General features: G+C 43.5%; 1 protein-coding gene across 2 annotated transcripts in view; it reads left to right on the top strand.

Moving 5' to 3' along the window:
• itpkb (inositol-trisphosphate 3-kinase B) overlaps window positions 1-22600 on the top strand; it is a 49873-nt gene extending 27273 nt beyond the window's left edge. For both annotated transcript variants that reach the window (XM_014205228.2, XM_014205229.2), the window contains exons 3-8: window positions 10278-10377; window positions 10769-10982; window positions 12238-12442; window positions 16606-16707; window positions 17491-17562; window positions 19597-22600. In XM_014205228.2, the coding sequence (XP_014060703.1) occupies window positions 10278-10377; window positions 10769-10982; window positions 12238-12442; window positions 16606-16707; window positions 17491-17562; window positions 19597-19818 (915 nt within the window). In that variant the 3' untranslated portion in view covers window positions 19819-22600. The remainder of the gene's footprint in view (window positions 1-10277; window positions 10378-10768; window positions 10983-12237; window positions 12443-16605; window positions 16708-17490; window positions 17563-19596) is intronic.
• Window positions 22601-22680: the final 80 nt, after the last annotated feature.

Genomic DNA, 22680 nt, shown 5'->3' with positions numbered 1-22680 from the left:
GTCAGCTCCTGTCTCACAGACTTTTCCTGCATCCTCTGTTTCCCAAGTCTCCACCTCATCTCCATGGCTCCACTGCTTCCTCCAGACTCTGACTTGTTTTAATCTGTCTCTCCAGTCTGTGAGGGGACTGTCAGTCTACTTTCTCTCCCCGCTCATCTCACCCCTTCCCCTGCACCCTTCATGTTGTCTCGGTGCTGTGGCCCAGTACCTGTCGGTCTGTGTTAATAAAAAAAAATATATATATATATTTATTAAGGTCCTTCCCAGTTTTCATATTTCACATTTCAAGCCATTACACATTTTATAATTCACAATTTCAGACAAGCTCATGGATATTTCTACACTGCTCAGAGGCAGTGCTTCTCAATCCTGGTCCCGGAGACCCAAAGGGTCACTAAACACTAATGTGTTTTTAATAACTCCCAACCATATCCCAAGCCACCGCGGCCTGGTCGGTTCTGTTTCCCATCAGCCACCTTGATACAGACCAGAACCCCCAGTGTCTGAGCTGAGCTGTGAGAAATGTAGATGAGTCACTCACTCTCCTTTCATCTGAACACACATAAATATGACAGAACACAGAGATACTTTCTCTTTTAAACCGTTAACTCAAAGGGCGAATGGTTTCACAATTTCCAACACTAATGATGGATTGAGTTTTTTAAGGGATATCTTTTGAACAGAACTAGGTGGAGCCGTTATATTGTAGTCGCTACTTACTGTAGCTACACTACTTTTTCACTATGGATGGAGTAGCACCAGGAAAGCAAGTGCTTATCTGATTATACGTCGGATGTGTGTATACATGTGCATGAAAAAGATGACGCTGCAGTGGATAGCAGCCGTTTTACAGGCTCCTGACCAATTCTGCTATTTTGTGTGTGTTTTTTTTATGCTGATCTTTTTTTGTACATAATGTCTCCGCCATCATTTCCTATGACCGAAAACAGCTTCCGAACATCAGAACAGTGATCACTAACCTCAATTTGGATGGCAATTTCTACTTCAACGAGTTGCCAGCTCTGGATGTTCTGCTGACTCCGGACCGGCCATAATCCCCAGGACTCAAAAGAGGATGCAACGGCGAAAGAGAGGCAAACGAGCCGGCATTCTGATAAGACTTCGTTGGCGAGCAAATAAACCGCCTCTACCCTTCGTTCTATTGACAAGCGTACAATCACTAGAGAACAAACTAGAAGAGCTCCGCTCAAGACTGTCCTGTCGCCAGGACCTGAAGAACTGTAATATTTTATGTTTCTCTGAGTCGTGGCTGAACAAGGACATGGATAATATACACTGAGTGTACAAAATATTAAGAACTCTGCTCTTTCAATGACATAGACTGACCAGGTGAATCCCGGTGAAAGCTATGATCCCTTATTGATGTCACTTGTTATTTTTCGTAGCTGTCTATTTACCACCACAAACCGATGCTGGCACTAATACCGCACTCAAGGAGCTGTATAGGGCCATAAGCAAACAAGAAAATGCACATCTGGAGGCATCGCTTCCCATGGCCGGTGATTTTAATGCAGGGAAACTGAAATCCACATTTTTACCAGCATGTCACCTGTGCAACTAGAGGCGACAAAACACTTCATTACCTTTACTCCACACACAGAAACGCATACAAGGCTCTCCCTCGCCCCCTCTCTTTGGAAAATTTGACCATAACTATCCTCCTGATTCCTGCTTACAAGCAAAATCTCAAACAGGAAGTACCATTGTTGCGCCCCGATGAAACGGATGCTATGCTACCGAACTGTTTCGCTAGCACAGACTAGAATATGTTCCAGGGTTCATCTGATAACATTGAGGAGTTTACAACATCAGTTACTGGTTTCATTAATAAGTGTATTGACAACGTCCCCCCAACTGTGGCAGCACTTACGTACATATCCCAACCAGAAGCCATGGATTACATTCAAGAAGCGGGACACTAATCCAGACTCTTATAAGAAATCCTGCTACGACCGTCAATTAGCCATCAAACAGCCAAAGCGTAGGACTAAGATCGAATTCTACTATGCCGGCTCTGACGCTCATCGGATGTAGCATGGTTTGCAAACTATCACAGATTGCAAAGGGAAATCTAGCCGCGAGCTGCCCAGTGATGCAAGCCTACCAGACAAGCTAAATGCCTTCTATGCTTGCTTCAAGGCAAGCAACACTGAACCATGCATGAGAGCACAAGCTGTTCCAGACGGCTGTGTGATCTCGCTCTCCGTAGCTGATGTACATTCATAAGGCCACGGGGCCAGACGGATTACCAGGACTTGTACTCAGAGTATGTGCTGTCCAGCTGGCAACATGTCTTCACTGACATTTTAAACCTCTCCCTGACCTGGTCTGTAATATCTACATGTTTCAAGCAGACCACCATAGTTCCTGTGCCCAAGAACGCCAAGGTAACCTGTCTAAAAGACTATCGCTCACATCTGTAGCCATGAAATGCTTTGAAAGGCTGGTCATGGCTCACATCAACACCATCATCCCAGATACCCTGGACCTACTCCGATTTGCATACCGCCCCAACAGATCCCCACATGACGCAATCTCTATTGTACTCCACCCTGCCCTCTCCCTCCTGGACAAGAGGAACACCTATGTCATAATGCTGTTCATTGACTACAGCTTAGCGTTTAACACCATAGTGTCCTCCAAGCTCGTCACTAAACTCAGGACCCCGGGACTGAACACCTCCCTCTGCAACTGGATGCTAGACTTCCTGACGGGCTTTTTTATGTCACACGAGACACCTGTCTGATTCGCACCTGTCTCAGTGGACAGTCCAAGAAGAAGGGGATTGTGGCTAAGATGCACAAGCTGCGTCTCTCTACAGAATGCACTCTCTCCTGCCACTTTGTGCACATTCATTGTTTCATAACTTCATTGTGTGAATTGTTTTTGTCCTTTGATTTTTAGTGTCTATCAATTCCCCATTACAATTCCCCATTACAGTTAATGCAAGGTTTCTAGTTTGCTAGCTTGAGCTTCGGATCGGACCCAGTTGATAGTTAATGCAAGGTTTCTAGTTTGCTAGCTTGAGCTTCGGGTCGGACCCAGTTGATAGTTAATGCAAGGTTTCTAGTTTAGTAGCTTGAGCTTCTGATCGGACCCAATTGATAGTTGATACAAGGTTTCTAGTTTGCTGGCTTGAGCTTCGGGTCGGACCCAGTTGATAGTTGATACAAGGTTTCTAGTTCATTGCAGACATGCCAAGCGTTGCCAATATGATTTATAGGATATTCATTTGTGTCAGGAAATGTTCTACCTGCAATGTTTTTATTTGTTGGCCGGGGGGGGGCTTAACTTGGCTCTGGCGACTCCTTGTGACGGGCCGGGAGCCTGCAGGCTGACTTCGGTCATCAGTTGAACGGTGTTTCCTCAGACACATTGGTGCCACTGGCCTCCGGTTTAAGCTGGCGGGTGTTAACCTCTCTGGGGTATGTGGGACACACTATTCAAAAGCCAGTGAAATAGCAGGGCGCCAAATTCAAAACAACAAAAATCTCATAATTCAAATTTCTCAAACATACAACTATTATATCCCATTTTAAAGATACACTTCTCATTAATCCAACCACATTGTCTGATTTCAAAAAGGCTTTACGGCAAAAGCATAACATTAAATTATGTTAGGACAGCGCCTAGACAAGAAAAACCACACAGCCATTTTCCAAGCAAGGAGAGGCGTCACAAAAACCAGAAATACAGTTAAAATTAATCACTAACCTTTGATGATCTTCATCAGATGGCACTCATAGGACTTCATGTTACACAATACATGTATGTTTTGCTCGATAAAGTTCATATTTATATCCAAAAACCCCATTTTACATTGGCGTGTAATGTTCAGAAATGTTTTGCCTCCCAAAACTTCCGGTGAATGAGCACATCCATTTACAGAAATATTCATCATAAACATTGATAAAATATTCAACTGTTATTCAAAGAATTATAGATACACTTCTCCTTAATGCAACCGCTGTGTCAGATTTCCAAAAAGCTTTTCGGCAAAAGCCAACTTTGCAATAATCTGACTACAGCGCTCAGATATCAAAACAAGCCATACAGATACCCGCCATTTTGGAGTCAACAGAAATGACAAAAATTACATTATAAATATTCACTTACCTTTGATGATCTTCATCGGATTGCACTCCCAGGAATCCCAGTTCCAGAATAAATGTTTGTTTTGTTCGATAAAGTTCATCTTTATGCTCAAATATCTCAATTTTGTTTGTGCGTTCAGTCGAGTACTCCAAATCCACTGTACTCGCGCAGTGAGTTCAGACGAAAAGTCAAAAAACGTATATTACAGTTCGTAGAAACATGTCAAACGATGTATAGAATCAATCTTTAGGATGTTTTTATCATAAATCTTCCATAATATTCCAACCGGACGATTCCTTTGTCTTCAGAAATGAAAAGGAACACAGCTAACTCTCATGTGAGTGCGCACGATTGAGCTCATGTAATTTTCTCAGTCATCTGATTCCAATTGCTCTTATTCTCTCCCCAGTCACAGTAGAAGCATGAAACAATGTTCTAAAGACTGTTGACATCTAGCGGAAGCCTTAGGAAGTGCAATATGACCCCATAAGCACTGTATACTGGATAGGGAATCACTTGAAAAACTACAACCTCAGATTTCCACACTTCCTGGTTGGATTTTTTCTCAGGTTTTTGCCTGCCATATGAGTTCCGTTGTACTCACAGACATCATTCAAACATTTTTAGAAACTTCAGAGTGTTTTCTATCCAAATCTACTAATAATCTCAATTTCCTACCTTCTGGGCCTGAGTAGTAGGCAGTTTACTACGGGCACACTTTTCATCCGGACATCAAAATACTGCCCCTTTCCCCGATGAAGTTAAGGAGCGCGGTTTGGCGGGTCATGTTGGAAAGGATGCATAACTCGACCTTCGCCTCTCCAGAGGGAGTTGCAGCGATGAGACACTATTATATTGTCTATAATTATAATTATAAAAATGGTTTCTACAGCTGCACCATTGAGAGCATCTTTACTGGCTGCGTCACCGCTTGATATGGCAACTGCTTGGCATCCGACTGCAATGCGCTACAGAGGGTAGTGCATATGGCCCAGTACATCACAGGGGCCGAGCTCCCTGCCATCCAGGACCTCTATACCAGGCGGTGTCAGAGGAAGTCCCTTAAAAATTGTCAAAGAATCCATCCACCAAAGTCATAGACTATCTGCATTGACCCCTTTTTGCACTAATTATTTTTGATTCATCACATACGCTGCTACTGCTTATTATCTCTTCTGTTGCTTAGTCACTTACCTACATTTACATATCGACCTCAATTACCTCATACCCCTGCACATCGACTCGGTACTGGTGCCCCATGCATATAGCGAAGTTATCATTACTCATTGTGTATTTATTCCTTGTGTTATTATTTTTCTATAATTGTTCTCTCTGCATTGTTGGGAAGGGCCCGTAAGTAAGCATTTCACTGTTATTCTACACCTGTTGTTTACGAAGCATGTGACAAATAAAATGTGATTTAGATTTTACTGCATTTATGAGTGTACTGTATATCTGGTGTGTGTCCTCTGTGGAAATGGGTGTGATGTTATTACTACATAATAATACTTGCACTGCTTACTTTTTTTTAGACAGAGTAACGTCAGGAAAGCATTAAAGCATGTGGTTATCTAATTGTGTCGTTGATGTATGTATTCTTGTAGGCTGTTGGCGTGTGATTGGGCTGTATCTGTAATGTTTGTCATGTGAGGGTGTGGTTGGGTTGCTTTTATGATCGTGGGTAGCTGAGAAACACATAAACAGGCCTAAGGGGAAAGCTCACACTCAGGCCTGTCCCTGGTGCTGCTGTTATCTGATGATCTGGCCCTGCCTCTCCCTGAGCGCCACCGCTGCGCAGCTGACCCCTGGTTCAGTCAGTTTCTACTACGTGAAACGGTGTGTGTGAGAGTGAGTGAGTGAGTGAGTGTGAGAGAGAGAGAAAGAAAGAGCACTCGTGTATATGTGTGTGAACCAACCTCTAGCCTCCCTGATATTCTCTTACATCTACTGTGAAGAGCAGTATGAGTGGATCCCCCCCACCGTTGGAGCACAGCTCAAGTGATGGAAAAAACTCTAGTGCCTTTTATAAACTTCTTAATGTAACTTCATCTACTTACTGAAAACAGATATTTCCATCTGGGTGCACGTGCACGGTTCAAAGATAGTCATATACCTTGTCATCACATCTAGATATACATTGTTCCATGGATGGGAAGTTGCTTTGTCATTGTTTTTTCAAAGTCAGACGAGAGAATATAAACATGGCAAGTATAGCCAGTCAGCTGAGAGAAAATAAACCAGATATCTCTTAATTATGTGGAGTAAGATTCCCCAGCAATTATTCAAGTGCTGAAGTGCGTTTTAATGGTCTTAACTCTTAAGAGCTGCTCTTAAACATCTCACTGTGTTTGCCAGAACGGCTGTTGTTTGTGCGTTCGTCCTTGCTTTTGTATGTGTGTGGGAGTCCCTGAGTTCAAAGTGCACCCTGGCTCAGTGTGGGAGAGCACCTTGAATGGTGTGTGTGTGCTCACAGTGTGTCTTGGAGAGCACTCTGCTGGGTCTGGTGCTTGGGGGGAGGGGGGGTAAAGGCTTCCCTGGCCTTGGGCCGAGAGAGACCAGAGTGCTGTTGTCGGTTGGTGGCTAAGGGAAACCCCACATCCATCCGAGGTGCAGATCAGCTAGCGGAGTGAAGAATGCACTGGCTATGCCAAAACGGAAAATTAAAGAGAGCTCTCTCAGGGACGTCCAGTGAGGGGGAATAACACAATGTTACCCATCGGCAGAGCACAGCGACTAGGCTGGAACTCATCCTGACAAACACACTCTGCCGTTAACTGTTTTACATGGGACTCATAATGCCTTGGCGCAGACCCTTTGCACTTAGTTAGATTGAGACCATCCTAATGATTTGGCAACAGCAGCAGCAGACTCCTTAAACCTCTTCTCTGTACATTTTTAAACATGTTATGACCTTAGATTCCTTTGTGAACAAAGCATGCGACGCACAAGAAGGTTGTATTTTACCAACACCAGATAGCATATAAGCACATCATAAGCAATGGCAAACTGCAACATTTTCTCTCATCTTCATGGCACAATGTGAAGAATAGCAGGAGATAAGCTATAAAACAGCAAATTTTTCTTTCTGCCCCATGGCAAAATGTGTTGAATTGCAGGAAGTTAGTTTTAAAACTGCAAAATGTTCTCACAGTCTCATGACAAAATGTATAAAATAGCATTACAAATCTGCAAATTTTTCTCTCTGCCCATGGCAAAATGTGTTGAAATGTGGGAAGTTAGCGGTTTTCCCCCCAAAATGTTTTTGTTGGTTTTTGGGTTGGGGGGCCCCGTGGTGGTAGGTGTTCCCCAGAACACAGCAAGGACAAGGTAACAGGAAGATGACTTTTAATGCCACATGGTAAAAAGACTATTCATGACTGGAATATTCACAAAGCCAGGACTCACCAATTGTTTTGTATGCAGACACTTTTCACTACCCAATGTCCCTCCATCTGCCTTCAAATTATCCTAGAATCGTCCCTGATTTCAGTGTGCTGCTAAGCCTCACCCAAGGCAGCACTTGCCATGTAGTCAGATGTGTATGTCAGTCACCTTTAGAGCACAGCCTGGAACCAGTTACATACACCCTCAAGCTTCAGTAGCAGTAAGTGAAATATTACTTCTGGACTAATTTACAGTTTCAATGGAGACTCTCCCTGACTCTCTCTCTGTCTCTCTCTCTCTCTCTCTCTCTCCAACAGGCATTCATTCAGTCCTCAGTTCAGCTCAGACCACACTGGACCCTGAGGTGTCCCAATGCCATAATGATCATTATAGGATATCATCTACTAAGTTTATCATATAGTTGAAGTCAGAAGTTTCCATACACTTAGGTTGGAGTCATTAAACTCGTTTTTCAACCACTCCACAAATTTCTTGTTAACAAACTATAGTTTTGGCAAGTCAGTTAGGACATCTACTTTGTGCATGACACAAGTTGACTGTGCCTTTAAACAGCTTGGAAAACTTCAGAAAATGATGTCATGGCTTTAGAAGCTTCTGATTATTTGAGTCAATTGGAGGTGTACCTGTGGATGTTTTTCAAGGCCTACCTTGAAAGTCAGTGCCTCTTTGCTTGGCATCATGGGAAAATCAAAAGAAATCAGCCAAGACCTCAGAATTGTTTTTGTAGACCTCCACAAGTCTGGTTCATCCTTGGGAGCAATTTCCAAATGCCTGAAGGTACCATGTTCATCTGTACAAACAATAGTATGCAAGCATAAACACCAAGGGACCATGCAGCCGTCATACCGCTCAGGAAGGAGACGCGTTCTGTCTCCTAGAGATGAACGTACTTTGGTGCTAAAAGTGCAAATCAATCCCAGAACAAGAGCAAAGGACCTTGTGAAGATGCTGGAGGAAACAGGTACAACAGTATCTACAGTAAAACGAGTCCCATGTCGACATAACCTGAAAGGCCGCTCAGCAAGGAAGAAGCCACTGCTCCAAAACCGCCATAAAAAAGGCAGACTACGGTTTGCAACTGCACATGGGGACAAAGAGGAAAAAGGGGGAGGCTTGCAAGCCGAAGAATACCATCCCAACCGTGAAGCACGGGGGTGGCAGCCTCATGTTGTGGGGGTGATTTGCTGCAGGAGAGACTGGTTCACTTCACAAAATAGATGGCATCATGAGAAAGGAAAATGATGTGGATATATTGAAGCAACATCTCAAGACATCAGTCTTGCTTGGTCGCAAATGGGTCTTCCAAATGGATAATGACCCCAAGCATACTTCCAAAGTTGTGGCAAAATAGGTTAAGGACAACAAAGTCAAAGTATTGGAGTGGCCATCACAAAGCCCTGACCTCAATCCTATAGAAAATTTGTGGGCAGAACTGAAAAGGCGTGTGCGAGCAAGGAGGCCTACAAACCTGACTCAGTTACACCAACTCTGGCAGGAGGAAAGGGCCAAAATTCACCCAACTTATTGTGGGATGGTTGTGGAAGGCTACCCGAAATGTTTGACCCAAGTTAAACAATTTATAGGCAATGCTACCAATTACTAATTGAGTGTATGTAAACTTCTGACCCACTGGGAATGTGATGAAAGAAATAAAAGCTGAAATAAATCATTCTCTCTACTATTATTCTGACATTTCACATTCTTAGAATAAAGTGATCCTAACTGACCTAAGACAGGGAATTTTTACTAAGATTAAATGTCAGGAATTGTGAAAAACTGAGTTTAAATGTATTTGGCTAAGGTGTATGTAAACCTACGACTTCAACTGTACATTGACTATCAAGTTTTGTAGTTTTCATAGTTTACAGGTGGGGGGCTGAGATAAAATATACCTTCCAGTATATTTAGAGTCGTGATATTCAGTCTAAAAAACAGCTGTCATTTAAGACAATAGTTAAAAGGTAGCATTTAGATATTTAACTTATTAAAGAGATATTCAATATTAAAGAAATATTATTAATGTCAAACTCTACAATTGCAGGAACTTTCTTATGTAAATATTCATGTGGATCATTATAATAAAACTCAGTATTCATCTTTTGTGTCTTGATTTAAATAAATATACATGTGTGCATCATTATAATACAACTCAGTATTTTGTGTCTTAATATTTGCCTTGAAATACCTTCATTAATGATGGTGACGACTTATCCTTCCACTTAAAATACCCCTCCATATACCCCTCAAGAGAGGCATCATAAGTCATGTCAAACTGTGTAGAATTGCAGGAAATGCTTTTTAATATGTCAAAACAAATTCTGGGGAATCCCCGGACACCCCTTCTACTGTTTTCCCTTCTCCCCTCCCAATATCTACACCACAATTTTGCCCTTGGTTTCTATTATTCCTGTGGTCTGTAATAATTCTGTGGTGTATGCTAATATTAGTTAAGATGTGTGCCTGACTGTGACCATCTCTTGAGAGAAAAATCTCTGTTTTAACCATGAACTGCAAAAATAATACACTCAACTGTGATTAGTGATTGACAGGAAAAGGAGTCAAATGTTAAAGTGTGGCGGGTTGGATTCTGAATGGATAATAAATTAACAATGACGTCCATGCACAACAGAGAACTGTTTTGTTTTTTTCTCTTGTAATACTGCAGTGTTTGCTATGAAAACAGACTTGAGTACTGTGCAAGGAACACAACACAGTGTAGGTTTACTCAAAGCATCCTCTGTTTGCCATCCATACAGCACAAGTCATGGAAGAAGATCAAGAACATGGTCCACTGGTCTCCGTTCGTCATGTCCTTCAAGAAGAAGTACCCTTGGATCCAGCTGGCGGGTCATGCAGGTAGGCCTTGACAACGCTGCTTCCGGAATGTGGGGATTCTGGGATAAGGCTATGGAAGGAATGTGTGTTCTGTGTTCCGCTCTCCTTCTCCCGGCTGGATTGGATACGCTACAGTGACCATTGTGTTTGGAATTCAAATATAGTCTCATGCTAAGCATCAGGATATACTTGTACATCATATATTCAAAGGCTCAGTACTACAATTATGGCATAGCTAAGAGTTTCATAATATTAGTATTTACTTTAACTAGGCTACCTGTAATTGAATATTTCACTCAGAATCAGATAAGACCTTTTTGTTTGGCAACAGGACCAAACAATGTAAACCAGGCCTACAACCTCTACTGTAGTTTGTCTAAATGTTTTTATTGCATGTGATGGTTCCTCTCAGGCAGTTTCAAGGCGGGGGCTAACGGGCGGATCCTGAAGAAGCACTGTGACTGTGAGCAGCGCTGCCTGGACTGGCTGATGAATGACGTGCTGCAACCCTACGTACCAGCCTACCACGGAGACGTGGAGAAGGACGGGGAGAAGTACAACCAGATGGACGACCTGCTCTCTGAGTTCGACCTGCCCTGCGTCATGGACTGCAAGATGGGCGTCAGGTGAGTGTCGGACACTTGGAATGACACACTTTCATAGGCAGGTGCATCTCGGCGTTGAGGTTGCGATTAGGCACAGATCTAATCTCAGTTTACCCTGTGGATATCCTAAACTAAAGTTTTAGGGGGTTAAATCAAAATCAGACTGTTTTACTAGCAACCTAAACGGCATGGTAACTCAGATCTCTTTGTTCCGGTTTGACAGGTTAGGGTAAGGTCCAATATTTAGTCAGGCAGACATCCATTAGGCCTAGCACCGAGGAGTGACCATCACCCTCCCCTACAGTGAAGAGATGGTCCTGTAGCTAGCAGACAGCCAGCTGGCCCCGCTCTCACACCATGACTTAAATCAGCCTGTGGGGAAAGTGTTGTGAATCCAATTCCATTCCTTTGGCTTAATTATTTGGCTGCTGAACTCCACATATGTGTTACAGTTGCCAAACTCTCCCTTGTTAAGTTTACATCAGATGTATACCATATATGGGTTATAATTGTTCTCTCCTTAGCCACTTTGTAATGTTATTAGTGACCAATGAAGTATTGGAGTGTCTTCCGAGCCACTTTAAACTGTATGCTAACAGGTCAGGCCTGTTTTGATACAGGATCCTATATTGTTGAAATGAATAGCCGTGTTGCTCTCTCCCTCTCCTCTCTTTTCCTCTATAGCACAGCTTTGTTTGCTCATGTGAACATTCTCTGGAAGGGCACTGCACTGCAGAGATGGACAGAGTTAGAGATAACCAGATGGTCAGGATATTAGCAAATTATAAACCGGCCTGTCCAAACACAACAATGTGGCGCAGCTCTAACAGGCTAAAGCCTGGCCTGTTATTGAGGTAGCTGGCTGCTGCAACACAAATCAGAATTTGAATCTGCAAAGGAAAGGTTGAGAAAACAGAGGCCCTTATTCAGGGTTGAACTGAGGAAAAGGGAACCCCTCCTGTCTTCTAAAGTATATTATGTGAAATAAAACAGTTGCTCTTCTTCATTCACATGTTGGCTCCTGGGATATGATCACTCACTATAGCCACGACAATACTATAACAACTTTGTCAAACAAGAATTATCGTTATTGTATTGGACAACGTTTGTATTCTAAGATGTAGAGTACAAATATCCTTTATATTGTCCCATAAAAGGACATTTATTTTGTTGCTGGACTGGTAACACCATAAAACCATAAAATCCCATTCAACAAGTCAGTACCAAACCGATAGGAATGAGTGAGTAATCTCTTTTGCTTCTCTGTCCACCAAAGGACATACCTGGAGGAGGAGCTGACCAAGGCCCGTAAAAAGCCCAGTCTAAGGAAGGACATGTACCAGAAGATGGTGGAGGTTGACCCCCTGGCGCCCACACCAGAGGAGCAGGAGCAGCAGGCGGTCACCAAGCCCCGCTACATGAAGTGGAGAGAGACCATCAGCTCCACCGCTACACTAGGCTTCCGCATCGAGGGCATCAAGGTGAGGACAGCTGAACTGCTGTGTGAATGGACACTACTATGCACCGTGATATACAGTAGAGTGATGCATTGTAACATTTACATTTCAGTCATTTAGCAGACGCTCTTATCCAAAGCAACTTATAGGAGCAATTAGGGTTAAGCGCCTTGGTCAAGGGCATATCGACAGATTTTCACCTTGTCACTCGGGTATTCAAACCAGCGACCTTTCAGTTACCTGCCCCACGCTCTTAACCGCTAGACTACCTGCCATCATACTTTCTAAAACTCACTTAACAGTCAATTGTTGAGAAAATTAAACACTATAGGGAAGATGACAAAATCCTGCATATGCCAGTCTGTACATTCGGTAGTTACTAGTCAAAATTATTAACGGTGAAAAAAACCACAGATTTCAAAATCTATCCATAAGGAAAAAAGTTATAATGGGAAATCGAGAGTGTAATTCTGCTTGTAAGGGCTGACCATGATGGTCCTGCTTGGTTTGCGTACAGACATAACCTGCAGTCGCCCCTTAATAGCATTCCTCATACTGAGGGTTGCCAGGGCCAACAGGAGGGGATCCCTTCTCTTTAGTCTCAGTGTGTATAGGCTGTGTTGAGTGTTTTTGTCACACATAGGGCCTGCTTGTGACACTTCAATTGACAGTAACATCAGTTGCTGAAGCATCCCATTCACTCCCACACACCATCAGTCTCCTCCAAGCTGACATTAATAGATTCAGTGCAGCAGACAGACAGACAGATGGTCTGATCGTGTGATTCTGCCTCATTAAAGCTAAGCATACTAATAATCTTACTTGTAAAAAACTGGGAGCAACAACAACAAAAAAGAGCATATCTGCAGCATATCCTTCCTAGGCAATTAGATTACACGAGGGTAGTCTAATTCCTCCTAAAGCCAAGAGGGAGACATCCTGGCCATGTTTGGGCCGTAACACCATCTTCCAGAATCTGTCTCCTCTAATGAGGGCCTGTGGTTTGACTCTGGAGGGCTACAGACAGATGTGCTGGATGAATAGTTCAGACTGGACCGGCAGTGTAGGGAGCAGCGGCAGCGGTAGGGCTGTCCGGAGTTTTCCACTTCAACCATGTCCATAGATGGCCGCGGCTCGCGGGGCTCCTCTGGCTCTCTCTGTTGTCATGACATCAGGGGTTGCCCTCGGAGACTGTGTGTGGAATCAAAAGGCTCTCTGAGTTTTTTGAGTTCACACAGCTGCTATTGTGTCTGTTGGGTCCCAGCTCAATGCCCATATTATTGTCTGCTTGCATATTTACGTTTGACAGACGCTCTTATCCACAGTTACAGTTAGTGCATTCATCTTAAAATGTTTATCTTTATCTTAAGCTAGTTGAGACAACCACCTACATTATATATATATATATATACACTGCTCAAAAAAATAAAGGGAACAGTAAAATAACACATCCTAGATCTGAATGAATGAAATAATCTTATTAAATACTTTTTTCTTAACATAGTTGAATGTGCTGACAACAAAATCACACAAAAATAATCAATGGAAATCCAACTTATCAACCCATGGAGGTCTGGATTTGGAGTCACACTCAAAATTAAAGTGGAAAACCACACTACAGGCTGATCCAACTTTGATGTAATGTCCTTAAAACAAGTCAAAATGAGGCTCAGTAGTGTGTGTGGCCTCCACGTGCCTGTATGACCTCCCTACAACGCCTGGGCATGCTCCTGATGAGGTGGCGGATGGTCTCCTGAGGGATCTCCTCCCAGACCTGGACTAAAGCATCTGCCAACTCCTGGAAAGTCTGTGGTGCAACGTGGCGTTGGTGGATGGAGCGAGACATGATGTCCCAGATGTGCTCAATTGGATTCAGGTCTGGGGAACGGGCGGGCCAGTCCATAGCATCAATGCCTTCCTCTTGCAGGAACTGCTGACACACTCCAGCCACATGAGGTCTAGCATTGTCTTGCATTAGGAGGAACCCAGGGCCAACCGCACCAGAATATGGTCTCACAAGGGGTCTGAGGATCTCATCTCGGTACCTAATGGCAGTCAGGCTACCTCTGGCGAGCACATGGAGGGCTGTGCGGCCCCCCAAAGAAATGCCACCCCACACCATGACTGACCCACCGCCAAACCGATCATGCTGGAGGATGTTGCAGGCAGCAGAACGTTCTCCACGGCGTCTCCAGACTCCAGACATCTGTCACATGTGCTCAGTGTGAACCTGCTTTCATCTGTGAAGAGCACAGGGTGCCAGTGGCGAATTTGCCAATCTTGGTGTTCTCTGGCAAATGCCAAACGTCCTGCACTGTGTTGGGCTGTAAGCACAACCCCCACCTGTGGACGTCGGGCCCTCATTACCACCCTCTTGGAGTCTGTTTCTGACCGTTTGAGCAGACACATGCACATTTGTGGCCTGCTGGAGGTCATTTTGCAGGGCTCTGGCAGTGCTCCTCCTCCTGCTGCTGGGTTGTTGCCCTCCTACGGCCTCCTCCACGTCTCCTGATGTACTGGCCTGTCTCCTGGTAGCGCCTCCATGCTCTGGACACTACGCTGACAGACACAGCAAACCTCAGTGTTGCTTCCTAAGTGGACAGTTTGATTTCACTGAAGTGTGATTGACTTGGAGTTACATTGTGTTGTTTAAGTGTTCGCTTTATTTTTTTGAGCAGTATATATATATAGAAAAGTATGTGGACACCCCCTCAAATTAGTGGATTCGGCTATTTCAGCCACACCTGTTGCTGACAGGTGTATAAAATAGAGCACACAGCCATGCAATCTCCATTGACAAACATTAGCAGTAGAAAGGCCCGTACTGAAGAGCTCAGTGACTTTCAACGTGGCACCGTCATAGGATGCCACCTTTCCAACAAGTCAGTTTGTCAAACTTCTGCCCTGCTAGAGCTGCCCCGGTCAACTGTAAGTGCTGTTATTGTGAAGTGAACGTCTAGGAGCAACAAAGTCTCAGCCACGAAGTGGTAGGCCACACAAGCTCACAGAATGAGACCGCCGAGTGCTGAAGCGTGTAGCACGTAAAAATCGTCTGTCCTCTGTTGCAACACTCACTACCAAGTTCCAAACTGCCTCTGGAAGTAACGTCAGCACAATAACTGTTCGTCGGGAGCTTAATGAAATGTGTTTCCATAGTGGAGCAGCCGCACACAAGCCTAAGATGACCTTGTGCAATGCCAAGCGTCAGCTGGAGTGGGACTCTAGAGCAGTGGAAACGCGTTTTTCTCGAGTGATGAATCACGCTTCACCATCTGGCAGTCCAACGGACAAATCTGGGTTTGGCGGATGCCAGGAGAACACTACCTGCCCGAATGCATAGTGCCAACTGTAAAGTTTGGTGGAGGAGGATACTGGTCTGGGGCTGTTTTTCATGGTTCGGGCTATGCCCCTTGGTTCCAGTGAATGGAAATCTTAACGCTACAGCATACAATGACGTTCTAGACGATTCTGTGCTTCCAACTTTGTGGCAACAGTTTGGGGAAGGCTCTTTCCTGTTTCAGCATGATAATGCCCCCATGCACAAAGCGAGGTCCATACAGAAATGGTTTGTCGAGATCGGTGTGGAAGAACTTGACTGCCCTGCACAGATCCCTGACCTTGACCCCATTGAACACCTTTGAGATGAATTGGAACGCCGACTGCGAGCCAGGCCTAATCGCCCAACATCAGTGCCCGACCTCACTAATGCTCTTGTGGCTGAATGAAAGCAAGTCCCTGCAGCAATGTTCCAACATCTAGTGGAAAGCCTTCCCAGAAGAGTGGAGGCTCTCATAGCAGTAAAGGGGGGACCAACTTCATTTTAATGGCCATGATTTTGGACTGAGATGTTTGAGATGCTTTTGGTCATGTAGTGTATCTACTGAGACAGTAAAGCACAGCGTTGTGGTAGTGTTTGAATATGTGCACAATAAGTATGTGCAGACATGTCCTGCTGTCTAAGCAATATGATGCAAAACATTGGGCCACTTTCCTGTTTTGTTCATCACTTTCAGCAGGGTTTTCCTGCGTAGAGAAATACCTACAGTATGTAGAATGGTATAGTAAGTTCCACGTTATGGGTTTGACTTTTGAAGTTATTTTGCCTCCCCTTGAATGATAGAGGCCTCAGACATAATGTAATGTTGGAGGCCCCATCCTCAGCTCTTTCTTTCCCTTCCTCTTTGCAGAAGGAAGACGGGACAGTAAACAGAGACTTTAAAAAGACCAGGAGCAGGGAGCAAGTGACAGAGGCATTCACTGACTTTGTCAAAGGAAACCAGAACATCCTGGTGAGTGTGTGTGCATGTGTGTGTGAGTCTCTCGGTGTGTGAGTGTGTGTGCCTCCATCTATGTGTCTGTGAGCCAGAGCCCCCTACCACTGTGACAGACCTCCCTCCCACTTCGCCATGGTCTAAAGGCCTCTGGAGGGAGCTCCCATGGACTTCCCCCTCTCTAATGGCCCAGGAAGTGAGGTCATAGCCGTGGGAGGCTGTGTGTGATGTGGGCCTCCCAGGGTTCTGGAAACAGGGCAGGGAAAGGGAAAGTAAAGAGAAAGGGGGATACCTAGTCAGTTGTACAACGGAATGCATTCAACTGAAATGTGTCTTCCGCATTTAACCTAACCCGAAACTAAACATTCAAACAAGATTTCCTCCATTCCATTCCACATTGGTTTGTCATGTGTTTATCTGGCACCACTAGGCTCAAGCCAAGGCTGGCAAGCCCAGCCAAACCCACTATATCTGTCATTGTGTGGTGGGCCTTGGCCCCACTGTTGTGTACTTAACTGTCACTCATATATGATCTTCATCTCTCTCTACTGAGCTGATCTGTTGGCCAATAAGGTTTGCACTATGGAGTTATCAAATTCACACAATGGTCTGTTTATGAGTAACGTTGTGTAATGAATAAATTCAGTTCAATTTTGGGGTATTTCTAACATAGTTTGTACATGAAATTACACACTTTCACCTTGAGCCTTGAATTAATGAAAGATTTTCAGCTCAGATTTTCCCACATCTCCCTGGGTAGATTGAATAATACCTATTTTGTTCTCGCCTGTCTGTTTTCAGAACTGTTATCTGGACAGACTGAAGGAAATCAGGAACACTCTGGAGATATCAACCTTCTTCAAGACCCACGAGGTAAACAAAATCTATTATCCGCTGGTATTTTATCTACAGTTGTAACATTTATGAATGCATTTGAGATCCGCCCATATACCACTCAACTGGTACAGGAGGCTACAATCTGGGCAGTGGAAATACATGAACAATGGCATCTATACAAACACCAACTAATCACAGAACATTGTTATTCCAAACAGGAAGCGTAGTCAGGCTCAGGCATGTGAACAGATAGGGCTCAACCAATGCCTGAGTACATGCCCTTTTGCCCTCCAATGAAAATGTGCCCTTGCAGCTCGGTGGATTTTTGAAATGTTATGTATTACTTTTTAATTACATTTTAAATGTAACGAATTACACATCAAACTAGCTAATTTCATAAGTTCTTGAATCTCAGAAAATGTCCCCCGCCGCAAGAGCTCACTCTTCTGACTTGCATGCAGGGGCCACTGGCACCGGGCGGGGAGACTTGAATACTGGTAGGAGGCTACTTTTGAGTTGGATCTGTCCTATGTGTCTCTCACTGTTAGTGACAAAGAATGGGGCATTTCCACTGCTTCTTAGTAAGATGCAGATTTCAGCTGCAGAACAAACTCAAATGAAGTAAAAACAAGTTTGTTTCAATAGCATAGATAACTATTACATCATCATTCACTCTGATCAGATGATATTTATTTAACTAGGCAAGTCAGTTAAGAACAAATTCTTATTTACAATGATGGCCTACCCCGACCAAACCCTAACGACGCTGGGCCAATTGTGGGACTCCCAATCACAGCCGGTTGTGATACAGCCTGGAATCAAACCAGGGTCTGTAGTGACGCCTCTAGCACTGAGATGCTGCGCCACTCGGGAGGCCAAATAGGTAGACACTCTTCCCGATGTCAATCATCCCCCCCCCAAAAGGGGCACCTTCCCCCCCAAAGTTGTTGGTGCTGTGGCATTTCAGAGGAAATGTTGAGACACAGGCCCTAGAACAAACCTCCCAGGAATAACCTATGTTCTGCTGCTTAGCTGGAGTCAGATACAGGCTGTGTATGTTAACCCCTCAGATATACCTACTGTATGTGACACCAGTGGGTCTTTATAGTGACATTTGATCTAAACTCAGGTAGCTGATCAATAAGATTATTTGGACTCACATTTGACATCAACCATCTGTCCAGACATACTGTAGTAAGACCATAGAGATGTATAGAGATCGCAACGCTCTATCTGTGCCATTATGTTAGTCAATTTTCTTCCTCTTTTGATGTTTGAAAAAAGTGTAAAGCTAATATTGTTGACTTACTGCCACCTGCAGTGCTGGAGTCTTGAATCAAATCTTGTGTTTCATTTGTTGTGACCACTAGATGGCCGGCATAGCTTAAAGCTGTTAAACTAGGCAAACCTATTTGAAGAAGAAGATAAGGCTCTGAACATTGGCTGATAGCTCCTAACCCATAGAAATCCCCACCCAGTTGACTACTTTAAAATGGAGGAAGCCCTCAATGGCTAAAACGGGTTATTTCCAAGTAATGAGCTCTGTACATCTCTATGAGTAAGACACACCTGTAAAATGTAATCATCTGGATTGCACTGGTATGTACAGTTCAATGTTTTTTCCCTGTCAATGCCTGAATGAGTATTTAACTACAGAAAGCATAGGATCACTAGATCAAATAAGTATCTGAACCTCCAAGTCGTAAGGTAAAGTTTAACAGTCAAAAATGTGTACAGTGTAAATACATTGAAGGATGTTGATTTAATGGGCAGTTATTTACTCAATGCCGATAACTACCTTTCCAGGATTATATACGGCGATATAGACAATACAAAATGCTTCATTAGGCTTCTCCCTCTTTATTCTTAGATGGCTACCATACACACATTTCAACTATATTTTTAAATTCTGTCTTAGCCTATTCTAAACAGGGGAAAAAGTGTTCTTTTAACTAAATTTTTTCATCCTATTGGTACGGGTCCGCTGCTAGTTTGTGTATTTGGTGCTGACAGAGATCTCAGTGTTTTGAGGGCTAAGATGGATCCCTCTCTCCTTCTCTTCTTCCCCAGGTGATTGGCAGCTCACTGCTGTTCGTCCACGACAAGCGGGAGCAGGCCAAGGTGTGGATGATAGACTTTGGGAAGACCACCCCTCTGCCCGAGGGACAGGTCCTGAGTCACAGAGCCACCTGGGAGGAAGGCAACCGTGAGGACGGCTACCTCTATGGCCTGGACCACCTTATAGACATTCTCACCCAAATGGTGGTGACCCCAGAGCCAGACTCACTCTGAGAGGACCGTCCTGTCACCTCTGTCAACCCCTCCCCACCTCGACCCTACCCCCCTGGCAGGACCACCACCTCGCACTACAGTGACGCCTCTGGTGTCCCCAAAAAGCTACCCCTCTCTCTGTCCCTCCCTTATTCCCCCTCTCCCTGGCCCCAGAAAACAAACTGTAACCACACAAGTGAAATGTGATCACTGTTTTGTGTAAACTTGTAGATTCTGTACATACTGCTGTACAGTGTGTTTCTGTTCTGATGAGACCATGGGTTAGGTTAAGTTCTTTCTCTGCAGCTAGTCCCGTGACAAGCCTTCTTGAGATTTTAGTTGGTTTTGTTTAATGAGAGTTCTTTTAAAACTTATTTTAGTGTTAGCTAACATTGTAGAGCACTTCTTGCTTTCATAGAGGATTACATTTCTTATGAGTTACAACTTCTATGGTGCTTGGCCTTGTGGTGAAAAAGAGACAATTGAAATAGTTATATTCAGCAGTCGGGCACTTCCTGTGTTTTTAAACTAACATACAATTTAACATTGACAGAAAATGTCAAGGGTCAATATTACCCTTTTTAGCTGTTAGGATTGCCATATTCCATTTCCTTTATATGATTGAATTTGTGACCCCCTTTCCAGAATTCTAGAATGTTTATTATTAGTTTGTTTCTCATTATGTTACAAAAGCTATTGTAATAGTGCACTTGAGACTGTGTGCCGTGATGTGACTGTCTATATTCATTTCAGTGCCTTCAGAGTGAAAGTAGAGAAGGTTGCATGAGTAGATTGCCCTCCGATATGCACTAAGAATCTATTTTATTAAGGCTAATGTTGACATTCCTGGAATCAACCATTGAGGAGTGACTATCAGTTCAGAGGTAAATGTACATGAAGCAGAGGGAGTGGGCGACTGCCTGGTCTCTAACAGGAAGTGGCCCTTAACCAAGTGAGAATGAGTTTGCATTCTAAATATTCCAAGTTCTTCAGCCATTCAGAACACTTAAAAAGACCAGGTTTTATTTTCTTATTGTCATGATTCCCTTAGTCAGAGGTGGCATCACCTGTGATACTCTGTCGTTAATGTATATGGCCTAGCATTGTACACCCATAATAATCACTGCTCTTGAATTATCCCATCCCATCCTGTTTTCCAAGGAACCTGTTCTTGAGGGGAGTTTGTTATTGTGCACAAGGCAGCTTGTGATTACTGTTTGCATGGCTATTTGCTATTCAAATCTACCATTCCTGCCTCTTGCCCAAACATCCTGAGGTGGCAAACAAAACTAATGGGATTTCTGTCTATTGTCTACCAGGTTTATAAACAGGGAGACACTTTCATCAATGTCTGATTGGATTAAATTAGCATTAAGTCATGTTTTGGTGACAATCAGATCACACACGCATGACATTGACCATAGAAAGAGTGACTGACATTGTATGGTTGTTTTTATTTATGGCAGTTAATACCGTTTTTTATATGTTTTTTAGCTTACTTTAGTAGTTTAATAGTAATGTCCCTTTAATAGCCATATCACATACAATATTCTCAGTTCTGAGAGTGAAGTGAGGGTGTCCTTGTTTTGTAATGACTGCTCTCTCACCTTTATCTGAGGAACTGAGAGGGGTGTGGTGTGGTGTGTTAGAATGGCAAACATAATGTCCTAAGGAAACAGAGCTCACTTCTCCAAGGCCTTCAATTGGTTGAGGCAGATGATTCTAGCAGGACAAAATAGACACATAGTTTTGACCAATACTCTAGGTGTCAAACTTGTCTTGTCTTTGAGTGCCATTGAACTACTTTACCGATGTAGCAGGGATAACCATCAACTTGACACTTAAAAAAAGGAATTCAGTTGGTAAATTGAGAGTGAAACTATAGGCCTACTGCGTTGGACCAGAAAGCACAGACATAAAGACTAGAGTGCCCTCTGCTGTTACTGAATTGTATTATATTGAGCAGCATAAAACAAATGACATGGGTGTATTTTACAGAAACACTTTTTGACTTTGATTTAAAAATGTTGCCTTTATTCTCATACTTCGATATTTCTGGAGTACCTTCTTTCAAATCCCTATTCTGTCATTGTGCTTGTAGTTTTTGTGAAGTCTCTTAGAATGATGTACTCATGACCATATTTATTTCTTTGTGACACTTGCACAAGAACACTAAATGTAGCTAGCTGCATGTGATTTTATTTTTTACAATCCTGTCATTTTGTTGAAAGTCAGTCATGATATAATCATTTAGTAGGTCACTGTAACATAGGCCCGACACTGCTTCTTACAATGTGTAAATAATACTGTATGTTTTAGAGATGAACAAGAAGTCTGTGTTCTGTGCACTCTACCAGGTGTTCTTTGTGCCTATGATCTGTGAGACCTAGTTTCTGGCTATGCTGGCCACGGAGTGGTTGGTTGACGTGGAGATTGTCATAGCAATGTCATCTGTCATCCCAGTCCAGGTTGACATGATTGTGTCCTTCGTCTTCTAGCCTTGTGCTGTGACACTGTGGGGGATGTTGTGACTGATATACACACACACTGTGCCTTTAGGTCCTCTGGTCATTGTGCTGTCATCACCCATGGATCTTCTTATGTAAATCATGCCATCATGTCAATACTGCAAGCAAAACTACCCACTGGGCCGCACACTGGTTCAATCAACTTTGTTTCCACGTCATTTCAATGAAATTACGTTGAACCAACGTGGAATAGACGTTGAATTGACGTCTGCCCAGTGGGTATGCTTGGCTGTACAATTTTACCGTAGTAAATTTGAACAATGGTTTAAATTCTACCACGTGTTTGTGCCTTTTATTTCAATGTACAACATGCTCTCTGTCACGGTTACGACACATGTACATGTAGGCATTCCAC

This window comes from Salmo salar, chromosome ssa06 (genome assembly GCF_905237065.1).
Source record: "Salmo salar chromosome ssa06, Ssal_v3.1, whole genome shotgun sequence".
NCBI lineage: Eukaryota > Metazoa > Chordata > Actinopteri > Salmoniformes > Salmonidae > Salmo > Salmo salar.
The sequence above is the reverse complement of the archived record's forward strand: the minus strand, read 5'-3'. Positions and strand labels throughout refer to the sequence as shown.